Source organism: Megalops cyprinoides, chromosome 8 (genome assembly GCF_013368585.1).
Source record: "Megalops cyprinoides isolate fMegCyp1 chromosome 8, fMegCyp1.pri, whole genome shotgun sequence".
In the NCBI taxonomy this organism is placed as follows: Eukaryota; Metazoa; Chordata; class Actinopteri; order Elopiformes; family Megalopidae; genus Megalops; species Megalops cyprinoides.
This window is the reverse complement of record NC_050590.1, coordinates 9397924-9423991: the sequence shown is the minus strand read 5'-3', so window position 1 is coordinate 9423991 and position 26068 is coordinate 9397924. Positions and strand designations below refer to the sequence as shown.

The window sequence follows — 26068 nt, the reverse complement described above, 5'->3', positions numbered from 1 at the left end:
TGATCACAACATGAAGGCGATACATATACTACACCAAAACATTAACAACAATATTGAGACGACAGGATTTTTTCGTGCCAAGACCGATGCCCACGTGTCCTTGGCCTTGGTTTTATCTCTCAATGTTAAAATGGCAGCTATCTTGAAACGCACTTCTTGATGGATCATCTTCACTCTTTATAGACTTCGTGAGTGCCTATAAAGTGTATGAAATTTGAACAGCCTGGAAAAACAGACGGGAGTGGTGTTTTTGCAGATTATATGGGCCTCTGGGGAAAAACAACTGGGCCCCTCTCTCCTCTTACTTTCTCCTTCCTCATCCGTGAAAGGTGATCTGCATCAAAAACACAACATATTTCCAACTTACCTCCATCTGAGGCAAGAGAGGGGAGAAGGAGGATGAGGTCTGTGGTGAGTGACACAACTCTAGAGACATAAGGGCTTAATACAGCAGTGGAGACCAAAGACCTGCAACCACTACAAACCCAAACTATGCATTACTGTTACCATAGACATGGAATTATTCATCCACATGCATGTGCTTCAATGTGCAAACATACCATTTGTTGGGACTTACTATTACTGCGCAACACAGCATGTTATTTATGCGGGTACTATATAGATCCATACTTCTGTACACTACTATACTGTTCAAACTTATTTTCAGAGGATTGTTCGGCACATAATAAAAGGTCGCTTAATAAAAGCAATGCCCCTATGGTTTTATTAAAACCTAGCATTGTACCACTTTAATACGAAACTGAAAAGAAACATATTCAGAGACGCAACAATGAAGGGTATGGCTGGAACCGGGCAGCTGTGTGGTGCAGTGTTAAGCAGTCGTGCTTGATTCCCAGGTGCAGCACTGCTGTTGTACCCTCAAGCAAGGCACTTAACCCAAATTGCTTCAGTAAATATCCAGCTGTACAAATGTGGGATATGAAAGCTATGTAATTGACTCTGGAAGAGGGCTTTTACTGAACAAATCAATGATGTAATGCCAAAATAATGAAACTGGAGACTAGCAGTTTGTATAACAGCAAAATTCGATCCATGAGTTTTTAATATTTTATTTATGTTTCAGTCGTGCAAGGTATAATGATGTCCTGATTTGTAACCATTGAAATTTGGACTATTTTTGTATGGATTCAGAAACATGGTCCACTCTTCTATTCACTCTAGTAAAAATGTGGGGAGTATTACAGTAACACAGAGGTGTGCATCAACCACTGACTCCTGTTAATTATTTTTGTTTCAGGTGGTTGCAGGGGCATCCATATTACTTAACCTTTAAAACGTGGTGCTGCCCATCTGCCTACATGCCCAGGAATAGCACTGCATTGGGTGGGTCCTCACCTTTCATGGCCTCGGCTACCTGGATGAGCTCAGTGACAGCACTCGCCACACGTTTAGAGAACACGGACAGCTGCTGTTTCTGCTCCGCTGTGGGCTTCTGCAGGACCTGATTACACAGGAGTGAGAACATGTTACAACACACACACACACACACACACACACACACACACACACACGCACACATGCACACACACATGCACACACGCACGCATGCACATACACACACATACATACAGACATACACATATAAACAGATACACTCTCTCTCACTCAAACATACACAAACACACACACACACAAAAAGAGATGATGTCAGATGAAAGGGGGCTGTGTACTCACCAGTAACACATGCTCTAGAAGCTGGATGTAGCCGGCTGTGCATTCTTTCCCGAAGAGCAGGGCCCTGTCTCGGACGTCCTCGCTCACCTCCTGGTGGTACGCGGCTTGCTGGAGGAGACAGACATCCTGACATCACATTACAGCATAGGGCTGAACGCACAAAGGGTCAAATGCACTCATGGGCACAGCACACCCAGGGGAATGGGGTATAGAGGGGAAACGCACACCGGGGAAGATGCGTTCGGGGATTTAGTGCTGTCTCTGCTTTTAGCCTAAACGTCCTGAATGCACGCTGTGGATAGCAGTGTTGGGTAAATGAAACAGTAAATAGAAAGTAATGTAAATGTAAAAACTCTCAGGGGGGCAGACGCACACAAGAGCCGACACACACACCGAGGCACAATGCACTAAAAAGGAAATTCCAATCAAATTATCTACTTGGTGGTACTTCTGACAAGAGCTTAGCCTCTTTTCTTAATATGAAAGTTTACAAGGCTTAAAAACCTACATCAAGGCTGTGTATAAGCATGTCTCTGAATCTGTCAATTTCATCTGTATGAGAAGGCATCCAATACGCTGAGCTCTCTAGATGCAATAGTTTCATATTATTGCGCTGGATTACTTATCATGAGGCCAACATCAGGCCACCCAGTAGAGATTACGTGCTGCAGTATAAGATGTCTGCAGAGTCTTTACTGTGAAGACAACTTGTAGTGTTAGGTTTCTACAGTGGGCGGCACAGATACAACTCTAACAGGGCTGATCTCACAATACTGAGGCAACAGTGAAATCTCACCCCACCAGATCTCCACCTGACTAAGATCAGACGATAAAACTGGAAGACTACAAAAAGTGAAAGACACGAGGACTTGCTATTTTGCTTGTAAAAAACTGTCGTTTCTGCTTAATTCATCTTAAAATGAACACAAACCAGACCTCTCACTGTAGATCTCATAAAAGCAGCCTACAAAAAAGCACCTGGCCTGCCTAGTGCCTTACGCAGGAAAGGCAGGCATGGCCGCCTGAGGTCAGTACCTTGCAGGTGGTCAACATGTCAGTGATGGCTTTGCGGCTGAGGTTGGCTGTGGAGATCACGTCCTCTTGCCGGGTGGAGTTGCCAGCTGCCACTGCTTTGGCTGTTGCTGTGGTGATGCCCTTTGTCATGCGGATGAACTCCTCCGGAGTCGTAGACTGCTCTGGAGCATCCTTGGACTGGAACACCTGCCCAGTGGAGGATCCAATGGAACCATGGGCAAAAGAGGAGCCCTTTAGAGAAATTTTCAGCTGGACATACCCTTACCTATTAGTCATATGATATTGACTCATTTTGGACTAAGATATAATGGCTTTTGTTACATACATATGTGGTACGTTTCAGAACAAAATGGGTAGAACAGAGGGTATCTGATAATGCTTATTTAATTAAACAAGCATCATGCAAAGGTACAAGCATAGTAAATCCTTTCATATAATGCTGCCCGTGTACATGTTATCAAACCTGTTTTAATTGTGTGCAGTGGTATGTTTTTGATTTGGATCTTGTTATCGCAACTGCTGTTAAGCCGGTCCTGAGGGGCCACCGATAAGGATTAGTGCAAATTGCAAGGAAAACAAACTAATACCAATTTGCGCCACTCTCTTTATATATCTGCCTCGAAGGGCATGGTAAGGATAGAGGCAATACACACATGCTGCAAGGGATTATGGGACGTCATAGGGCAGGTGGCAGGTACTCTGTTCTGTTTTAATATGAAATTTGCCACACAGCTTGATAACACTTGATGTTACAATATGAACCCAGAAACAATGAAAAACACATACCAACAACAGGGAGAGAACCATTACAGCTTTTGTTGAAAGGGTAGCAGTATGTAGACACAGAAAACTAGTGGCCTTGCACCACGGGCGACCGTTAATTTTGTTACCGTCAGCTCCTGCTTGATACACTCAATGGTGGCCTCCAGCGCCCTCGTCCCGCGAGTGGCCTCATCCTCCACGGCCTTCACCGTCTTCAGAAGCGACGTCACGTTCGTCACCATCACCTGCACCAGGGGATCGGGGGACACCAGGGGGAGTGGGAGAGGCGGTTGGAGCCAGCAGCGTGGCATGGTACAGACAGCCTCACACAGCGGGGGGCACCGCTGACTGTGCCCGCTTGCCGGACGGGAGAGCGCCAAGCCAAACAGAGCGGCATTCTGGAGAACTAGGAGTGGAGCTAAGCTGAAGAGGGCCCTGGATCAGGAGGCAATCTACTGTACCGTTCGAGTAGCGAGAAGAGCCCTTTTGGCTGAAAGTGACGGCTTGGTGAAGGACGGTCCTTTGTGTGTCGCCACAGTAAATTCCCCACTCCACAGGGCTGAAAGGCACTCATCTTAAGCAGCACTTCAGAGGCCTGGGCCCACTGGTGCCATCTGAAGGGGCACACTAATTTGCATCCTGGGAGCCACGACATTCACGAACTAACGTAAGGCCCATGTTGGCCTTTAACAGCATGTGGCATGAAAGGGAGTGGGTTACATAACCAGCCTCACGACCTCACCTCAACCTCCAGGCGGGTGCAAGTCCACTTGAACATGCTCTTCACTCTGTAAACACTGCATAGTGCCAATGTAGTGGCTAAGGAATTGGGATTGGAACCTAAAGCCTGTTTGGTCTTGCACGTAGGACGACTGTCATTGAATCCTAACTAAGGTGCTTCATTATAGATTCAACCGTATAAATGCACAGTAATGTAATACAATGTCATTGCTTGTCTTCAGTTTACCACTCACCAAGACACAATTATCACTCATATCACAATTTAAAGCTTAGAGCTTTAAAGCTTTAAACATTTCAGCTTCATGTTTAGACATATGTATATATTATATTTTTAGTTACTTATCAGGCACTCTTATCCAGAGTGTTTACATAGGTCACAGCTCTTCATTTTATCCATTTATACAGCTGGATATTTACTGAGGCAATTTTGGGTTAGGTACCCTGCCTAAGGGTACAGTAGCAGTGGGCTTGAATACAAGGTGTATTTATGTTCTTGTGCAAGTTATCTAAACTCTGTAAGTAAATATCCAGGTAACTGAAAATATGTCACAAGTCAACAAGGAAAGAGTGAAGTCCTGAGTGAAGTCTATGAATCCCTTTTACAAATGAAAGACATCAACACTACATCACAGCGTGCCAAGCTGGTACTTCAAGGCAGCTGACTTCCCTCACTCAGGATGGATGGCACAGATGTAAGCTTATGAGAAATTCTGGCACACAGTACTGAACACTATATATATTAGTTTGACTGTTGAGATCATTTTTCCACAGTGCTGTTAGTTCTCTGACATCCAAAAGACAAGAATGGATTGAGTGAAAAGGGGAATCGGCCTAATCAGTCTATCCTATGACTGGAAGCGCAGAGAGGCGATAGCACCATACCCAAAGCTATGAGTCAGCGACAGTACTGTATGTGAAGCTGTGAAAGTGCCACACCCAAAGCTATGAGTCAGAGACAGTGCCATTACCAAAACTATGAGTCAGGGACAGTGCTGTTACCAAAACTATGAGTGCCATTACCAAAACTATGAGTCAGTGACAGTGCCATTACCAAAACTATGAGTGCCATTACCAAAGCTACGAGTCAGAGACAGTGCCATTACCAAAACTACGAGTCAGTGACAGTGCCATACCCAAAGCAAGGAGTCAGAGACTACTGTACCCAAGCCAAGTTAGCAACAGTGCCTTGCCCAAACCTAGGAGTCAGCAACAGTGCCATATCCAAAGAAATCAGTCAGAGATTGTGCTGTAAACAATTTACAGGTACCCGGCATTTTGGATTCTGTTCTAATTTGGAAACGAGTTTCAGTTCCCAACCCTACCCATAACTATGAATCATTGAAAGTGGTAAACCCAAAGTTATGGGTCAGCAACTTTGCTGGATCCAAAGCTATCACAATACACCTGTGAGGCAAGTAAGCACACCAGCCATACCAGTCCTTATGCCCTATGAGCCCAGTGCCCCCAGGACCATCTGTGGAGATGCCCTACCTTGGCAGCACTCTTCAGCTGGTACATGGACGGGTCATCGGCGGGCTTTCCCGCTGCACATTTTGTGGCTCCGATCAGCTCTGCCAGCGCCTTGGCCACGTCCTTTACTGCGTTTATTAACACCACCTGCCATAAATAAAACCCCTCTTCAGCGGGGACAGCTCATATGACAAAACATATCAGAATACTAGAATACAAGAATACCAGATCCGTGCCTCCTCCTGTTAACTGAGGGGCAACGCTAACCTGTGTTTCTGGATCATCTGATCCGATGCTGGCTGACCCCAGCTTGACAACGTCAGTCAGCTGCGTGATGGTCTTGGCAGAGGACTGGGCAGCCTGGGCCAGTTTTTCCTGACTGGAAGCTGCTCCAGCCACCAGCATCTTGGTGTCCTCCACCAGGGCCTTGGCGGTCTTTAGGATGTTTTCCCTGCAGATGTGGAGACATTTGGAATACACAAAGAAATATTTCAGAGAAACTCAACACCATGACTTTGGTTTTCAGCTCTGCAGACTCATATGCCATATTCCAGCTGCGTGCTCTCTGCCACATGACTGTATGCTTGTTCTGAAAAAAAATGAGTGAAGGTACTGCCCTGTGACTATTGGGATACTGACAAAGGCCTGACTTAAGGTCTGCCTTGCTCTCACTGCTTTGGACTCTCTCCCCCGTGTGGATCTCACCTGTGGTCAGCAAAGGTCTCCTCATTCTCTGCGTTGAGCGTGCCGGCAGAGGCAAACATGATGGTGGTGTCCAGGTCAGCGATAATCCCCGAGACGGCACTAGCTGCCGTTATGCAGGCCTGAGTCCCCTTGTTTCCGGCCTGCAGGGCTGACAACACCATGGAAACCTGGAGATGGATGTTGTGATGTTACCGTGGTTGAGATTTTGTAGAGTTTGCCCTGTGTGGTTCATATCTGTGCTGTTATTTTGAACATCTTCACTCTTTGACTGACTTCAAAACTCACTGGCAGAACAGGCAAAACCCTGACTACACTGGCAGGTATTGCTAGACAGATCAAGGCAGATTTATAGATCAAGAGGAGTTGTAAAGAGAGAACTGACAGCATGAGAAAAACAGTCACTATCCATTACAGCACAGTGTGGTGGCAGTACAGCATAACAGTCACAGATTCAATCAGTACATTTGCTTTTATGCCCTTGAGTACATATTTAGCCTAAATTGCTTTAGGAAAAGTCCAGCTATAAAAATGGTAATACTTAAAATCTATTTCCAGCTGACCTGGTGCTTGGTAAATGAATAAATAATTACACAAAAAATGAATAATGAATAAATGTCTACAGTCACTCACAAACACATAAATAGTAAAGAAAGAAAAATGACAAGTTGAATTGGGCTTCAAGGTTCAGTTCTCATTGCACATTGATCTACAAATTGTTCATGACTGAAACAAGCATCAAATCAAATCAAGCATACAGCGCAACTAAGTGAGAAAAATGCAAATTAGGCTAATTGAGATCGAGAAAAGCCATCAAAGCTAGTGAGCCACAGAGGGAACACAGAGTCTAGGCTAGTTTTGCACATGAATGAACATAAAATCAAGAACAAATATACATTTTTACAGTAATTACTCAACTAATGCAGAGCACCATTTAGCTGTTATTTCGGAACAGCTTGTAGCTTTAGCTATATTATCCACTTTGCTCATACGACACAGTCCACCTCTGTGGTCCCTAAGCTCAAAAGAAAATATTACACAGTGAAAATTAGTGTGAACGAAACCCAACCATAACACTGGTTTTCTTGAAGGTCCCTTTTCCAACTTCCAAGATGCATTGATTATATGAGCTCCAGGCTCTATGCTCCATATGGAATACACCACTGTGCAGCAAATCTTTACTTTCACCCTATCTACAATTGTAATGGCTTATCATTCTCCAGAGAGACCCCTGGTGGCCATGTATTTAGTGATATCAGACCCCAAACCTGCAAGAGTCGACCCTGGGTTATCGTGCTGTGCTGCGACTCCGCACACCACTTCGGCTCTTTTTATCAGGCAAAAAAAAAAAAAAAAAATTTTAGTATTAACATTATTCCTTGGCAGAACTTCCAACTGTTATTCCCCAGAATCTGATTTAGGCTGCCTGCTCTTTCACCTTGCATTATAAAATCCTGTCCTGTATTGGGATGCTGTGGAGAACCTACCTTCTCAGTGACTGCCCGGGCACACTCGATGAGCTCCCTCTTGGTGAAGCTGTCCGTGGGGGTGACCTGCAGGGCTCCTGCCTTCTGGACCAGGAAGATGCAGCCGTGTCCCAGCTCCTGGACCCGCGTCTTTATCTGGAACCCGATCTGAGAACCGGAGCAGCAGAGCCGTGGGTCTGAGCCCACTCACCACCTACCACTGATCTGAGATCAGCCCTCCTGAATCTCAGCCCCTGCACCAGCATCTCATCGGCGAGCGCAATGCTTCACAAAATGTATTTCCAGCATTCAAGAGAGGGAACTAATGCCACTACAACATGTATTTCCATCCAGAGATTCGTGGGTGGGTGGTGCTTCATTGCACACATTACTATAGGCTTGTTAGGCTTGGAATATGGAGTCGCTATGGTAACAGGATCTTTAAAGCGGTCTTATGTAAAAGCGTTTTTGATAGAATCGTGTGGCTATCAGACAGCGTTTTCACACATGCTTAATTTATTCACCTATAGCGCAGACTGCGAGGGTGTTAGAGGAGAATCCAGTGAGAGGTATTGCCAAATAAGGTCTCAGTTTAAACTCACCAAATAAGATTAAGAATCGCCTTATAAAATAAATTAATAAGCAGTAGTTCCATAACATCCGTGTATAAAGCAAAGCCTCTTGTACTTCAGCATGTGGGTTTTAGCTGACCCACTCCTGACCTTTACTTTTCTTCTGACCTTGTGGGACTGTGTTGCACAAGAGCTGCTTGTACCTCTGGAAATGAAAGATTTCGCTCTTTGTGCTTCTAGGATGTGAATTCCCTGGACTCTGGGAACCTTATGTTTGATATTAGGGCTGGCAGCTGCAACACTACCACCTGAAATCAGTGTGTGCTCTAAACCTCTGGAAGTCACATAATATCACTAAATATTTTCCTAAACGTTCAAAAATGTGAAAATTCCTATTGTACCTGTCTGACATGCATCATTGTGAAAACTGCTAACCTGGATTTTCTAGCTTTCTACATCTTGGAATGGTAAGGCATCACAAAACCTTAATTAAGCCCAACCTGTTGTCTTAACGGGTCGATTTAGCATTTTGCCTTGAGGGTCAGTTAGGTGAAGGCAGACTGTTACATGATGGGCCATGAGTCTTATAATTTGGATCAACGCCATTGACTCTTACCTCCTCTGGCTCTGCGGTGGCAGCTGCCATACGACCCTGGAGCGCCAGCTGACCGTAATCTGCGGTCACCTGGGAGGCCAGGCCACCCAGCTCCTCTGGACTGGTCACAGACTTGGCCATCTGAAGAAAGGAGTTATCAGACATGGCGACAACACACTGTCACTTCATAAGGCAATAAAGGAACACAGGTGTTAGAACAGCTCTTTATGTGAAGGGAGTGGTGCAGTGGTTAGACAACCTGGATATGCAACTTTAAGGTTAAAAGTATACATCCCTCGTAGAGCATTGCAATTGTTACCTTGAGGTATGTGTACTCCTTCACTTAGGCATATGGACTGTAAGTTATGTGAGTCACCACTGATAAGGGCATCTGTCATGTAAATTTAGAAGAACATTCTAAAGCTCCCAGAAGGAATGACTTTAATGTGTAGAAAATTATCACTTCAGGGAGAAATGCCAGCGATCATGTGCTCTTTCTTCACTTACTTTCTGGCTTATTTACCATGCACCTGAGACTGCTTTGGATGAACGCACACACACTTTGGCACTTTGCTTTCTCGTTACTTTTCCCCTCACCATCTCCTGGGAGGTGACTGCGATGGCTTTGGAGTATTTCACCATCGTTGTCTGATAATCCACAAAGGACCCCTCTGGTTCCGGAGGTGTGCCTTCATCCAGCTGAGGAAGAGAAATACAGGACTGAAGACCTGCTACCCCCTGGTCACAGACATCCTAGTGAAAGCACAATATCTCTGCTGTTTTAATGAGAGTTGGCTCACATATGCTGGGTGGAAAGGAATAAAAATTAGATTCTGTATTTATTAAATTTGATTTAGTAAGCAATTATTTGAATGAAATTGGATATTTACTTTTCTATTCAGTGATCTCAAGTTAAGCATCTCTATAGTTCACATCAGAAAATGTGTTCATACAAATTAGGAAGCAGAGCTTTAAATGCCAGCGGATAACATTTATTTAGCTAATATAAAATATGAAATATCAGAAGGCATTGATGCCATTTTATTTGCAATTATTATTTAATGACATTTAATTCCAGTACATTTTTTGTGCTTGAATGAAACTGCTGAAGATCACCATGGAGAAAATTTATAAATTTGATTGGCAGAAACTAGTTAGGCTTGTGTGTGCGCTTGCCTTATCCAGAACATTTCTGACAGATCCGCAGCCTGACTGACATATGACAACACAATCCCGCAGTGAGAATGCCTCTCGTTAATCTCAATGGCTGATAAGAGGCAATTCAATGTTCCATCTCTGTCTGCCAGGCAACCAAACCCTTCTAAGTCATATTAAAACTGCACTGTCATGTGTAGTCCGGGCCCAGTTACAGTTAAGGTTTCCGGCTATGCGTTTTCCCCATGCACCCTAGCCTGAGCTGGTTTAGCATTATGCATCCTGTTCCCAAAACAAAATAGCACTCACCCTGCCCATGGCCTCTGCAATGGACTCCACCATGCCACCCACCATTCCGCCCTCACTGGCTGCCTCGTTCAGGGTCACCATGATGTCATCCACAGCCTCCCTCATCAGCTGGGCCGCCTCAGCGATGGCATCGTGGGTGTGCGCTGCCTGGGCAGGAAGACATGTCACTGAACACCTGGATATCACCTTCACTTAGGCAAGCCACAGCAGAGAGTGTGTCTGTGTGACACATACAACCGTGTAGTACATGGCTGCAGTTTTTCTGATGCGGATCTACAAACATTCAGCATAAACCTTCCAACAAAGCTTACCCAAACACTAATGTACCTAGTGTGAGTGTCTCATGCCACAATGACTAAATTATATTAGATTACCTCATTACCCTATAACATAACATAACATAACATAACACACCTACTGTGAGTATCTCACACCACAATGACTAAATTACATTAGAATACCTCATTACCTTCTAACAGAATATGACACAACCTTATAACTTAACACAACATAACAGTGCAGGAAAGGACAGTAGAATATTGAAGACAGGTGACCCAACAGCACAGTTAATTGGACAAATTTAACAGACAACAATTTACATTAAGCTTAGAAATGCTCCATGCTGGGAGTCTAACGATTTCACAAGGTTTGTGAATATGTGGGGTTTAATGCATAGCAAGCTTGTATTCTGCCACTAGTAATTTTGTCTCTCTGTGATATGAGCAATCAGAATTCTTTCAAAAGCAGTTTATGGACAAAATAACATGCAACAAACAAAAGTTTTACAAACTAATTGGTATGCGTTCAAAATGTGGCAATAAAATACTTCAAATCCACCATCGCAATACTGTTTCTTTTTCTTCTGAAAGTGTCCCTAAGGGTGTTCATGCTGCTGTTTCAAAACCCACGGAGAAGTGTACACAGCCGCACAACTTGAGTCGTTCATGTGGATAAGCCACAGCTGGTGATGCTGGAGTCAGCGGTTGCAAAGCTGCTTTCAGATGTGAAATAGTTCTGATTTAGCAGAGCAGCACTGATACCCAGGTATACTCCCAGCTGCAGTTTCTCTACCTTGGGGTTCCCTCCTCCCTCTTTGGCTGCATACAGCATCTGCAGGGCGGACTCGGCCAGGGTCTTGGTCTGATCCAGCACGATCATCTGCTGCTGGTGGTCCAGAAGCTTAGATGCCATGCCCACAGAGGCCACGATGAGGGGTTCGAAGTAGCTGGCCAGCTGAGTCACCTGTGTGGGACAACGACACTCCTCAATCAAAGCCAAGCATGACGTGAGCTGGAGGCAGGCATTAGCCACACTATGTGATGGCATCATAATTTGTCTGTGTTGTGTTCATACAAGGTTTAAATTTTTCCCTGTGTATGGTCATTTATGTGGCCCAATTATGTGCACAATGCACCATCACTTTGTTGAGTTGCTCCAGATAAAAGCGTATGCCAAATGACTACATGTAAATGTGAATACAGCCTGTTTTGATGACAAATTCTCACATTTACCTTGTGCCCCAGCTGGGCGGCTTCTCCCCTTGCTGCTGTTGAGATGGGGTCGACAAGATGGCCAATTTCCTGAACTGCAGATGTCAGCTGGTCTTGCAAAGCCTTGTGGGATTGCTCAGTGTTAGGAATGAAACACACTCTACAGAGCTAATTATCACTGACCAGTTTAAGGGCATGAAAATCCCTATGACAGGAAATATGATTGCACATTTAACTGGCCACTTCCCTATTCATTGGGGAGCTACAACATAAGATGGAATGACTGACATCACCATTATTTAGACACTGACAGAAACACAGAGCTCTCTCTCCAGCTCGCAGGCATTGGCTGGTGCAAATATTGAGCTGTCATGTTTTATACAGTGGAAGGAATGAATGTGGGCTCACAGCACCAGACACATCCAAATGCAAGTGGTTCTCAGATGATGGTTTGCCGGGTGGACAGAAGATTGGAGATCACCCAGATTGGATGGACAGCGCATGCATTCACTGAGCTGTTCTTTACCTCCAGGGAGATGTCATCCCGAGTGGGCAGGCTCTGGCTCACAGCAGCTAGGGATGCCTGCTCGATGTCCCGGATACACTTATTTATGTTGTCAATGGAGTAGTCGCACTCCCTCTGTCCAGGGGCTTTGTCCCTGGGGGGAAGGACAAGTTGGTAATAGGGCTTTTGTTTTGAGAGCTGACTACAAGTATGCAAAGAGGGGGTTGTTCAAACAGGGACCACTGCTACCACGTTATTCTCTGTCCACTCGCAACATTTCAGTTTAATACAAACTGAGAGAGACCAATCAGAGCTCTACCCTGCACATTCCTCTTTAAGATATTTCTTTTTAAAGCATAGGAAAGCAGGCTATGCAGTTATAATTAACAGCATGGTGTGCGTGGACTGCAGGGAGATAACAATGCATATGGTTTAACTTCATAAAACTGAGACCAGCAAGGATGCTTTTTGGGGTAGGGCGAGTCATCCGTAGAAGAACATATTAACTAAAAGAGCCTGCTTTGAACTCATCCCACTAAAATGGTGCCACAGCAGTCATAGAAATGTCAGATCTGTAAGAACTCAACTGAGAAGACAAGGCAATTCAATAAATAAAGTTGAATAAAGTTAAAAAAAAAATCATGCGTGGTCAGAAATGTGAGTGAAAATGTATAAAATATTAGACTGGCAATGTAAAACTGAGCTGTACAAGAAACAAGCCAGTCCCCAGTAGAGTGCTGTTTCTGCCATTCCTGAAGTAGCCCTGCTCCCACTACCTAGACTAGTGGGGCAACGCTCACAAGGAAATGCAGGAATGGGGCTCAGCAGCCAGCAGGGGGTGCTGCACTAACCTGATAGCAGTGATTAGGCTTTTGATGGAGTCGGACACGGTGCGGGAGTGGGCAGCCAGGATGGACCAGGTGGGCGGGTCCTTGGGGTTGATGACGAGCGAGCGGGCAGTCTTGAGGAGCTCTGTGGAGCTGTCCAGCATGGCGCTTGCTGAGCTCAGGATGGGCTGCTGAGCGGCTGAGCCCTGGATATGGAGCAGAGGGAGTGGACATGACATTACATTACAGTGCAGGCATTTAGCAGACGCTCTTATCCAGAGCAACTTACATGTGTTACAGTTTTTTACAATGTGATCCATTTATACAGCTGGATGTTATACTGAAGCAATTGTGGGTATGACAGCAGTGCCACAGCGGGGAATTGAACCGGCATCCTTTCAGCTACGAGTCCTGCTCCTTAACCACTTTGCTACACTACCACCCCTTCTGTGAGACTACAGCGTTATCGTGAACAACTTCTACCACAGTTACCACATGGGAAATAGACAGCTGCTTCACTCTGTCTCTCATCACTAACTTAAATGACTGCTGTGATAAGCCACCTATTTTTGCTTGCTGGATAACTCCTTGATTGTGCTGATGAAGGCCTTTGCCTGATGTTACTCTTTATCATTGGAGCACATTTCCGACTTATTTCTCCTTTTTTATTGTAACCCATTCCTACAAATGTGTCTCCACAAGTGTAATTGCAAATGTACGGCCTACCTATACCACCACAAACCTAAAAACGCGGCTTCGAGAAAACTATATTATCTGGTCAGTAACAAGAGCAAGATGAAAAGTGCCGTCCCAAAAAAGAGGCCAGAATTAATGCAAGCGCTAAACTTTAATATGACTGTTTGAGGTATATTCTCTTGTAAAATCAGACCCACTCCAGCCTGAATATTTCATTTTCATTCACAGGCATTATGCATGGCATAGCAAAGCTATTCCTCACGTTTCCTAACTTTAAAGACATCAGCAACAAACCTATTTATTTTAACTCCACATTAGAATCACAATTCAAAGGGTATGAATAAATCTCCAGTTTAATGAAGCAACCCCTTGCACCAGCATGGGAGGTTTATAGAACAAAGCAAAACAAACTATCCTGCTAACTGATCCTGAGCTCAAACAGCGCCAGTTCCTGAAGCCCAACAGCCGTCTTGCTTCCTGTCACAGCTAGGGGAGAAGAGAGGAATAAACCTCTGCGAGCTCTCTGACTACTACACACAAATTCACACACACATGCACGTACACAGGAACAGAGATGCACACATACACATGCATGCACACACACTCGTGCACACACATTTGCGCACACAGGCACATGCATGCACATTCGCACAAACGCATGCACACGTTCTTACGCAAATGTTCTTACACAAACAGACACACACATACACACCCACACACACACACACACACCCACACACGCACACAGGGTACCTCATTGCTGATCTGTGCAGGAACACTGGCAAACTCTGGGTTTGAGGAGAAAGTCGTCAGGTTCTCTACAGCCTCGATAAGTGGAGCAGTGGCAACACGGCAGCGGTCTCTATTCTCCTCTGAAAAGTCCCCGTCCAGGGCCTGGATGGCACACACACAGACATTACTTGCACTACTGCTGCACACACCCATGCATCTGCACACACGTATACATACGCGCACATCCACACATCAACTGCACTGCTTGTATTAACACACATGCATGCTCACACACATACACACATCAACTGCACTGCTCCCCCATAACTGTGCTGTAGAGAAAAAACACATGCACACTCTACTGCACTTCCCCAGTGTACAGTGTCACAGTGTCATTGCATGTCATTATTAAATAACTAAAAACAAACAAGAGCTTAATAAAAATGAAAAATACAGTAATATAAAAATATGTACATACAATATGTAAATGTAAAACTATAAGAAAGCCTTAACAACCAGGGCAGAAACCTGACCTTTATTGTCTTCACCAGGTTGGCTGTACTGTTGGCAACCTCTTTGGCCGACTGGACAAAGTGTCTCCTTGCCACGGGGTTGCTGGTTTTGGAGGACGCCAGGCGGCAGGCATTGCAGAGGGCCGAGGTGTGCTTGGCTACGATCGTGGCTGCAGACAACACCTGAAAGACACACAAAAATAACTTACTGGGATCCCAATAAAACAACATAACCAAGAAGCTTCCCCTCACCAAGTATTATGGGACAGATGTGTTCAGGTTTTATTTCAGCAGTCCAGAAAAAAGCCATCACTACCAGCTACAGCGGGTGGAGAAAATAATTACAAACATCAAATGAAAAAGGACTCTATTTTTAAGTATCTTCATTGCTGGCATAATGAGCAAAAACCAAGGTTTTCTGAGCAGTAGAGGAAAGTAATATGGTCTGATGAATCGTCTTTTACTCTTTTTCCTACATTTGGATGAGCTCACTTTCAGAGAAAGCCAAAGGAAGTCTTCAACCCACATTATCTGTTTCCAGCTGTTACACATGGTGATGGATACGGTCAGATATGGGAAACCATCTCGTGGGTGTCATTGAATCCAATTACTACTCTGCAAGGTAAAATTATGGCCAAGGAATATGAGGCAACCAGGTGCACCCTACAGTGTAAACACCGCTTCTAAAGATGTTCTCATATTCCTGGATGATAACACCCCCACGCATCGCTAAACAGATTCAACAGTGGTCTTGTGAACAACAGGATGAAATCAAACGAATTCCATGGCCTCCCTAATCACCAGATCAAAACATAATTGGACCGTTATGGGAAGTTCTGGAACAGTCAAGCACTGTGTGGGTGTCGACCTCCTTCATCTCTCAAAGATGGATGTTTTCCTTCTTGAAGAATGGTCCAATATCTGACTAGGAAAAATTCAAAACTTGTATACCAGCCATCAAAGAAGGACTGAAGTTCTGAAGGGAAAGTGTAGCCCAACTCTGCATTTATTAATGCATATTCACATTTTGCTTGGTTTTTGCATTACTTTGTCAACCCCTTGTGACCTGGCAAGGTACCACATTCTACTCCAGTAGAAAAGAGCTGTAAGTTAACGGGCAATATTTAAATCGCATTGACTACACTTTGTGCCTCAGGCACTCACTTGCATCTGAGGCTGAAATGAAGTTAGTGCACACTCACTTGGGATGGGCTGCTGGCAGGATCCACCAGGTTCTGGCAGGCCATCTGGATGGCTTGATTAGCGCGAGCAAACTGGATGGGGTCCACCAGCCCTTCGTGACCCGCCTGGCTGTTGGGGTCAGACACGCCTACCAAGTAAGAGGCCTGGGGAGTGGGCAGAGGGCAGTGACAGAGGAGATATCAACAAACAGATCAGACAGGAAGGTTTTGCAAAATGGATAAAAGCTAAACTAAATACTAACCTTAACCTTAAACTAAAAAAAAAAAATGCTGAGGAAATGTAAGAATAAAACTATCATGACATTCAGCAAATATGATACAGGTTCATGATGCAGGTTCAGATGAAGGCTACATTGGTCACTGCCATAGAAAACAGTAAGAGGTCTCACCTGCCCTGCTGCCTCAGTCAAACCACACAGGGCCTTGGAAGCCGTGGACACGCATTCCCCAAACGCGGGCACATCACCCGTCTTGCAGTTCTGAGACATTCCTGCCATGGACTCTCCCAGCACCTGTTTCAGACATAGAAAAGACGTAGAAAAGGCTTAAACCTTTCCGCCCCCTGTGTCTGGTCTTTGAAAGTGCTCCATTTCACAGGAGTACCTTAGAGTTTTCCATCACGCTCTCAATGCAGTCGAAGTAGGAGAGGTCGTTGACTGGTTCATTACGGTTGTCCAGCATTCCTTTCACCGCCTGCAGACGGAGGGAGATTGGTGCTCAGAGTAGGGGAAAAGACCATTAAACGGCCAACAGGACCAGAGCAGCTCTTTTCATGTTTAATTTCCAAACACTTCCCATTGGTTACAGTGATCATTTCTGTCTCAGTCTGTAAATGAGGACAAAAAAATATTTTAACTTTGGGGTTCCAGCTGTGGCTGTACTCATGAACCGAATGCTGAGAACATCAGAGCCCTGCCCTGCTTAAAAGAATGAAATGAGAGTAATAATGGCAATCTCTTCCTGTGGGTCTTCCTGAATAGATGACAGTCCTAACAGGGGAAAAAAACAGCTGATGCATGGCAGGGGGGAGTGTGGGTGAAGCTGGTGTGGGAGGAAGTGATTCCCGGCACAGGGAGGTGTGTGTGTGCGTTTGAGCGAGGAAGAGAAAGAAAGCATAGAGGCGATAAACAACGCTGATCATTTTGCACTGAGAGAGAGCATTTTTCTCTCAGCATTACTGTCCAATTATCCTGCAAATGTGCAGTCTGGAGCACATCCAAGAAGACCCTAAACAATTAGGCTGTGAAAAGAGACTAATTCAACCCTGTGAACTATGGACTTGTTATCTCTGTCATCATATAATTTCCAAAATCTAAAACATAATTTAGAGAGAATATGCTGAAACAGGAGTAAGAGATTAAGACACGAATGAAAAACAAACATGGGCATACAGTATACCTCCAGCTCTCGGAGAGCGTTGTCACACTCCTTCTGCCCTGGGGCTTGCTGGGTACACAGTGTGATTAGCTGATTAATGCTCTCCGTCACCGCCCTGAAACAGAAAGGCAGCAATAGCAGCAGATATCAGACATGGCTTTTGGGCTCAGCTTCTAAAATCTGTTTTATGCACACGGGCACACAATCACAGAGGCACATAAACACATGACCAAACACAAAAAATACATACAACCCCCCCAATACACACACACACACACACACACACACAGGCGCACACACACAGGCGCACACACACAGGCGCACACACACACACACACACACATATATGCAGACATAAATATGCAGAAATATGCAGACATACGCAGACATATGCAGACATATGCAGACACACAGACATCACACAGACGTACTTACACACACACACACACACACACACACACAGAGGAAGACTTCCTTTGACTTGCCGATGTTTAGCCACACACCAGCCCCAGGCTCCACCCCCCATGCCTCTGTGTCAGCTCCAGCGAGCTCAGGCATTCTACAGACACAGCTTGCATTGCTTCACTGTCAGAGTGAGGACTGAGCAGGCCTGACACACACAGGAAAACTAGCCACCTGCTGACCGGGGTCAACATGCGAGTATTCCCCCACACTGGGAAACATGATGTGCAGAGATAGGATGGGAGGTATAAGACCGCTATAATGGCATCCTCAGAATCAGGGGCTTAGAAGGGCGTGACCTCTGCAGTCTCTCACCTGGCTGCAGCGGCCAGGAGGTTCTTGGCGTTGGCTGCTCCGGGATCCACCGAGAGCGACTTAGCAGCCAGGAGCAGCTTGCTGGAAGCCATGGAGATGCTCTTCAGGTTCCCAATCACCTGAATCTGGTCCTCTTTGCTCTACAAATGCAAACACAGCCACATCTTACTAACAGTGCTGCCAGTATGGAGCTTAATGCACAGCTCCTGGTAGCACAACTGGATCCACAGCTGGGGGCTGCAAGTAGCATTTATTCAAGAGAGCACAAAATTGCAATAACACAATGGAAGGCCAAACCTGCAGACTCGTGATAAGAAACTCCTATTTTAAAGTATGGTCATGCTGCTGGTTCAGTGTTGTATCAGTGATTCCCTACATCTCAGTCACATCAGCCCTACTGTCAGCAGTAGTCACATGTGACTGATACGGTGATTGCTGTCACACCCATTTCCCTCCCAGACATTCAGCTGAAATTTGCAAATATTACAGCCAGGAGAGTGTACTTCATCAATGATCTCATTACGTCTGAAATTATTCATGCTCCGAGTGACATGAAAGCATCCAAGTCAATTACATGAAAATGTCTGACAATCCAATGAATCAGAAACCAGAAATTTTTCAGCAACACAAAGCGTATTTGTATTCCTCTGCCTTTTCTTGTGCTTGATTATAAATACTCAAAAGAATGACAACAGACTGAAATGCCATCTGGATGTATCTGTTTAAGGGGCTTTGAATCCAAATATTACCCAAACGCAGTTATGTAAAGGACCCTGTACCCAAATACCATCTGGATGCAGTCATGTATAAAGCCCTGAACCCAAATACCACCCGGATATAGTTATGTACAGTGCCTTGAACCGAAACACCATCTGGATCAAGTTACATACACCATCTTGAGCCAAAATGCTATCTAGAGAGTGTGATTTATGGGGCCTTGTACCTAAATACCATCCAGATACAGATGCAGAACCTTGAACCCACAACCAGTTTGAAGATGCAGTATATAGCTAGCCTGGAATCAAAAAGAGGAAAACACACACAGACACACACACACACACACACACAAATACACAAACACACACATACCTGAGTGTGTCCCGCCATTTCAACGCCAGCCTCCAGGAACTTGTCAAAGTCCTCACTGAACTTCCTGGAAGCCACAGCCAGCTGGCTGCTGGAGCCCCGGGTGGCATACACCACCTCCCCGGCGGACTGGTTGAGGTCAGCAGCCATCTGGTTCAGGTCACTTTGGGCCTCCTGGAAAGACTTGGTGCAGGGAGGGAGCTGGACACAGATGACAACCAATCCACACCACATCAGTGCCACTACAATGTAATGAGTTCATGCATTCTACAATAATAAGTAGAATAAGTATTTCTTTGTTAAACATTTATATCTTTACCATATTCTAAAGACAATCGATGCCAGAGGAAGATTTACAAAATACTAACTACAGGTGCAAGAATAAACGTGACCCTCATGTTTTCCGGAATAAAATTTATTCAGGAATAATATAACTTTGTGCAATGACATTAGGATTAAAGTATCCTACAATAATAAGTAAAACACAGCTCAATATCTGACAATGGTCAGTGATGTCATCCCTTTTTTGTATCAGGTAAATCAAATGTGTACTAATAGGCAAATGGGTGACACATTTGTGGAGCGTTGATGTATATTTCCCAGACAATGCAGCCCAGCTTTCATATCATTATCATTATCATCATTCATGTCATTACATTGCTCCCATTATTTATTAATACCCCTGATTACACAGGAACAAAAAATATGCCATAAAAGAATAATTTACATATTAGATATATTTTTCTGCTGAAAAAAAAATCATTGTCTTAAACTATCTACATTATCTTAAATAAAGACCTTATCTTGATTTAATTTCACAGAACATAGAACATATTACACAGAACATATCTAAAAACATTCTGCATATTGAAAATTCAGTCTAATCTTCTGAAAGTATATAGATGCTTCCTGTCTCCCTAAGGCATAAAAAGAAGTATCACACCGAAGAATTTCATTAGTAGCATGGCAAGAGAGCTCTCCAAAACATAACCTGATTGCGGCATTCATGGCCAGGTTTCAAGGAAGAAGCTTCTTTTGAAGGCAAGCCATGAGAAAAGGCAACTTAAAATGGCCTTGATCATGGAAGAATGTCTCATGGTCAGATGAAATGAAACTTCAGCTTTTTTAGAAATGTTCATCAACTTTATGATTCATATGATTTATGATGATATGAAGCTAGGGGGGGGGGGGATTTTGGCAATATTTTTCATCTATGGGTCATGGAGACTTTGTGAAGATAGAGGTAGCCATGAACTACAGCACAATACCAGGGCAACCTGATAATCTCATGTGAAAATTTCAGTGTGGCAGCCTTGTTGTTCCTATGCTTAAGAACATACTAGTATTGAACATCAGCAATGTTACTGATGAAGAACAAGACCACTGTAAATCCTTTGTTGTAACTTCACCATATTCTAAAGATGATCAATGCCATAGGAAGATCTACAAAATACAGGGGTGTGAATAAATGTGACTGATGTTTTCTGGAGTAAAATTCATTCAGGAACAACATAACTTTGCTCTGTGCAGTGATATTAAGATAATAGTATATGAAAGCATTGTTTTTTATATTTAAGTAGAAAACTGGTCCAATGTGCATTTTTTTAAGTTAAAAGATAAACTTTCATGAGAAGCAGCACTCAAACTCTCTCGCCCACACTCACAGTGTCCATTAGGAGCTTCTTGCTGGACTCCCCAATGCGCTTTAAGGCCATGTCCACATCCTTCTGTCCAGGCAGGCAGTTCACACAGTTATTCAAGGAGTGGGAAACAGCCTTGGCCACCTGAAACCCGACAACAGCTGACGGTCAGCTCATTTGCCTTACTTCCTCTTCACTCCACTTAAGGTACGGTTACATTTGAAATGCAAATCAGAAAAAAAAAAAAAAAAAAAAAATCAGAGTGCGGTAATTGATGCTGCTAATGCACACTTCTGTCAAATCCATATGCCAGCCAATATGGGCATCTCCCAGATGGCACAAAGCAAATCAGGGAGCTTGCAGCTGCATGACTGAAAGCACATTCGACACTGAACACCTGAGAAAACCAAGGGTAACAACTGGAACCATTTAGAACAACGGAAAGAGAACAGGGTGGGAGTTAACTGACGGACACGCAAGAAGAAACAGAAACAATGGAACAGATTAATAGTCATGGCAGACTAAGAACAAGGACATGGTTCAGTAACTCCTGAAGTTTCTGGACAGAAGCCAACGCCAGTAATCCAGCGGACTGGCTGTGATGTGCTAGCCTCACGCCCCTTCACCTGTGCTAGTCTCTGCTGACTTTCGGCATCGCCTGGAGCGATGAGGGCCTGCTTGGCCTCATGGATCAGCATGGCGGAGCCCTCCATGACGTCACGGGCGGAGTCCAACATGGCCGCCGCAGACTGGGGGTCAGTGGTGGAGGCGGCCACGCCCCGCGCCGATTGGGCCAGAGCCTTCAGAGCTTGTGCGGTCTCTCTGGCGGCCACACCTGCAAACACACAGCATGAGGGTTGTGTGTGGCAAATCATCTGGATAAATGAAACTTGGAGGTAGAGTGAAAAAGCAAACTGCAGATAAAGGGATATCTGTGCTTCCATGCAGCCGTGGGGCAGCTGCACAGGAGCACAGAGCATAGGGCAGCTGTGCGGTGTAGTGGTAAAGGAGCAGGACTGGTAACCGAAAGGTTGCTGGTTTGATTCCCTGCCGGGGCACTTCTGATGTACCCTTGGGCAGTGTGCTTAACCCACATTTGCCTCAGTTAATGTCCAGCATTATAAATGGATAAAAAATATAACCTACATAAGGTGCTCTGGATCAGAGCATCTGATAAATGGAAACAATGTACCGTTTTTGTCATGCAGTGCTTCTAATATTGTTGACTCTGTATGGTTTTTCCACTTGTGTTGTATTGTACGTCACTTGTAAGTCACTTTGGATAAAGTGACTGCCAAATGAATAAATGTAAATGTAAATGTAATGCGCCATTGTAACCTGGTACAGTTTACTGTGCTGTGCATATTCAGCTTTGGATCAGTCTTCTACTTCTGTATAAATAAAGAATGGCTAAACTCAGTGTTGCTACTCGGGTGATGACAAAATAGTAACTTAGGATGACAGTTGGGGATTATTTATCAAATAAACTCCCACATGAGTGAAACCTGCATTTAAAAAATTTCCTACTAATCCAAAGACTAAGAGCAGCTAATAACCCTTGTGACCTGAAGGACAGGTTAAATCTTTAAATCCTGTGACTCCCAAGGATTTCCATGACAACTAGATAAGTAGAAGATCAAGGTATCACAAATCAAAGAGCCATTACTCTTTATTCAGAAGAATTGGTTTGATAGTCAAATGAGGCACCACAGGGAATTTGACCTTTAATTTTTATACACAGAGCAGGGAGGGAAATCAGCAAATCGCATTAAATTGCATTACCCATCCGAGTGGACACGGCCACTGACAGAATGCTAATCTATTGAATATAAGATTAATGAAGAAAAAGGCGTGCCCTCATCATCTGAGAAATCCATGGAGCTCTTTTCCTCAGAACGTGCTATTAAAAACCATCTTTCTCCATTTCTCGGAAAGACTAAATTAAGCCAGACCAGATAGTGAAACCATCAAGCTTTACAATACCCTTCAGCGAGCTGTTATTGCACATCCATAGATAATACAGCCGCAGCAAAAATGAATACAACTGAATATGTATTAGTCGCCGCCGCCGGTGAACCGATGAGTCAACGCCAATATCTGGCTGACTGTCAGGACTAAGTGGCTGACACCGCTCTGTACTTATAGAGTGGGATTTCCTGTCTTCCACTGTGGCACAGTGGGAATATGACCCAATGTGGGGGATTTAAGCTCCCGACTTTAACAGCCGCCTACTGCCACCCAACCACAGTGCTTCAAACGCAGTGCCTGCGCTTTCCTACACTCTGCAGGCCTCTATCAGGGAACAGTACAGCTGTGAACAATGAACCTCAATGATGGATATCTCCGCCCCCACCTTCCCTTTCTGAATCAGATCCAACACAGTCAAACCGCAGGAGAGAGGTAAGTCATGCCCAACAGTGAATGAGACTTGGCTCTGAATGATTTTTAAGTGGGCACCGTTGCTTTTTGTAAACAATGCTTACGCCATTCCATAGAACGAAAAAAAGATTAAAAAATGTCAAGGGACTTCTCATAACAGAGAAAGGAAAAACCCCAAACAAATTTCTAACACATACTGTATGTGAAACACCTGAATTCAAGACAAGAGCAGGGTCTCCTGATCACTGATTCTAAAGTCACTGTTTACAGAAAACACCTTCTATACCTTGGTGCCAGATACCTTGGACAGCACAGTTTCAAACCTGTAGTGTCCTGTGCAGTATAGTACCTGTGTAGTGCTCATTGCCCTGCGCAGCACAGGTGAGTAGCTGAGCCATAGAGGAGCCCACAGCCTTGGAGGTGCTCCCCAGGTCCTGGGCACACTTCTCCAGCTGCACAGCAGAGACGGGAGTACAACATCAACCTGTTATAAATGGCTATGGCCTTGTGCTGTAGGAAGTAATCGATAGTAATTACTTGCATCAATGACACATATAATACAAACCCATTTAAAATGAAGACAATAAGCTATGAGGCGATGTCGATTTATCATAAAACGCATTTTCTTTCTCATTTTAACTATACATAAATTGAGTTTTCCCATCAGACTTTCAACGACCAACCATTCTTGGTTCAATTCATCTATTTTACAATAGTGTTCCATAGACCCTCTGAATGAGTACAAACCGATTCTCCAGGCAGAGGTTTCAGCTGCCCTTCAGAGGCAGCCATCTTGGCATCTTGGAGTTCATTCTTCAGTGTTTGGACTGAAGTGAGAGCTGAGTCTATTTCCATTGGGCCGCAAGCTTCGTGGGCCTACAGAGCAAAAACAAGTAACACACACTCTGTTACCTCCATGAGCAGGGCTGTCAGAGGCGGTTTGAACTATATACTCTAGCTTCCACAATGACTAATACGGGCAGCTGAAAAATACAACAACAACAAAGTGCCACATTGTTTGGCTATGGTGTCCGTTATTTCAACCAAAGCCACCAGTCCTCACCAAACTGGGCTCCCACTCCTTGAAGAGCAGCTGTGTTTACCAGCGGGTGTCAGAATGCATGAAAGCTCCGCAGTGTGAAATGCAACGCAAACCAAGCTGGCCTCGGGCAGTGCCCCTGCCAGCCCGTTGAGGAGGTCCAAATACCTTCTGTGTTGCTGTCCGCAGCTCTGCCAGACTGGTGGCCAGGTTCTTGGCACACTGGCCTAGCTGCATAGCCGCTGCCTGGTCGGCCACCGTGGGAACTGCCGATTTTGCGGACGTCACCATTTTACTTCCGGGCTATGGAAGAATATTTAAAAAAAAATAATAACACAATAACACATAATAACACATTTCTTAAATGATATCAATCACTAGGGAGGATTTAAGCACATATAAAAATGCATGTAAATATACTCAGATCATGTTTATGGATTTGAAATAAAACCACATGTGCTCATTGTACGCCCTCAGTAGATTTTGGGCATAATGACAAGAGCTGATTGGGAATAATTTGTACTTCCTTTGTGTGTGGGCTGTGCTGGTACCTGGAGAAAGTTTTGGCTAGCGATGATGAGTGTGAGCTGGCAACTGAGGTCCTCTGGCTGGGCTTGGCTGCCCCGCACTCCCTGAACCAGCTGAGGAATGTGGTCTGCCACTGCCTGCAGGCAAACAACAGACAAACAGACACACCCACACCATCCATGCAATGTTTAACGCCACACAACACTGGTGCCACCAAAACTTCCCCCAACACTGGCAGAAATGCGTCAGAAATATGATCCGAAATGAACTACCCAGCAGGCGTACGACACCACTGTTGTGGTATTGTGGCAAGTTAAAAGGTCATTCCCACACGGTTCATTATAAATATTTCAGAAGATGAAAGTAAATCTTTCATAGAAATGTTTCTAAAATCAACACTGGTCCTCTGGTCAGCCCCCTCATCACACCCCCCCCCCCCAAAAAAAAAGAAAAAAAAAAAACAGGCATTTTATATTAATTTGGACTGCTCTATTGGACTTTGGCACACTAGTGCCTCCAGTGGCAGAACATTACTAGGACACAATCTCACTTGCTCAGACAGTGAATCAGTGTGTGACTCCACTCTTTTGAGGGCCGTTTTCTAAACCCACAGCCAATCACTTTTAACAGCTGCTCATAAGTTCACTCCACAGGACTTTACCTTACAGCTTTGCACCAGCTGCTGGTGAGCGGCGGTGTTCTTGTTGGAGGCAGCAGCGTTTTGGGAAGCAGCGATGGTCTGTGTGGTTGCGGCTGCAGCCTGCTTGGCGGCGTTC

At 44.6% G+C, this 26068-nt stretch overlaps 1 protein-coding gene across 1 annotated transcript in view; it reads right to left on the bottom strand.

Moving 5' to 3' along the window:
- LOC118781827 (talin-2-like) overlaps positions 1-26068 on the bottom strand; it is a 118035-nt gene that overhangs the window by 7131 nt on the left and 84836 nt on the right. Inside the window, exons 23-53 of the mRNA XM_036534923.1 lie at positions 25954-26067; positions 25316-25429; positions 24933-25067; positions 24473-24601; positions 24075-24177; positions 21973-22181; positions 21371-21490; positions 19710-19907; positions 18621-18760; positions 17865-17958; positions 17070-17159; positions 16856-16978; positions 16467-16610; positions 15286-15447; positions 14774-14914; positions 13349-13530; positions 12519-12651; positions 12014-12115; positions 11574-11744; positions 10503-10649; positions 9636-9737; positions 9060-9179; positions 7893-8039; positions 6409-6575; positions 5971-6154; positions 5725-5850; positions 3621-3737; positions 2731-2916; positions 1696-1803; positions 1357-1462; positions 368-373 (exon numbers count right to left, since the gene is read on the bottom strand). Coding sequence (XP_036390816.1) covers positions 368-373; positions 1357-1462; positions 1696-1803; positions 2731-2916; positions 3621-3737; positions 5725-5850; positions 5971-6154; positions 6409-6575; positions 7893-8039; positions 9060-9179; positions 9636-9737; positions 10503-10649; positions 11574-11744; positions 12014-12115; positions 12519-12651; positions 13349-13530; positions 14774-14914; positions 15286-15447; positions 16467-16610; positions 16856-16978; positions 17070-17159; positions 17865-17958; positions 18621-18760; positions 19710-19907; positions 21371-21490; positions 21973-22181; positions 24075-24177; positions 24473-24601; positions 24933-25067; positions 25316-25429; positions 25954-26067 — 4120 coding nt within the window. The remainder of the gene's footprint in view (positions 1-367; positions 374-1356; positions 1463-1695; positions 1804-2730; positions 2917-3620; positions 3738-5724; positions 5851-5970; positions 6155-6408; positions 6576-7892; positions 8040-9059; positions 9180-9635; positions 9738-10502; positions 10650-11573; positions 11745-12013; positions 12116-12518; positions 12652-13348; positions 13531-14773; positions 14915-15285; positions 15448-16466; positions 16611-16855; positions 16979-17069; positions 17160-17864; positions 17959-18620; positions 18761-19709; positions 19908-21370; positions 21491-21972; positions 22182-24074; positions 24178-24472; positions 24602-24932; positions 25068-25315; positions 25430-25953; position 26068) is intronic.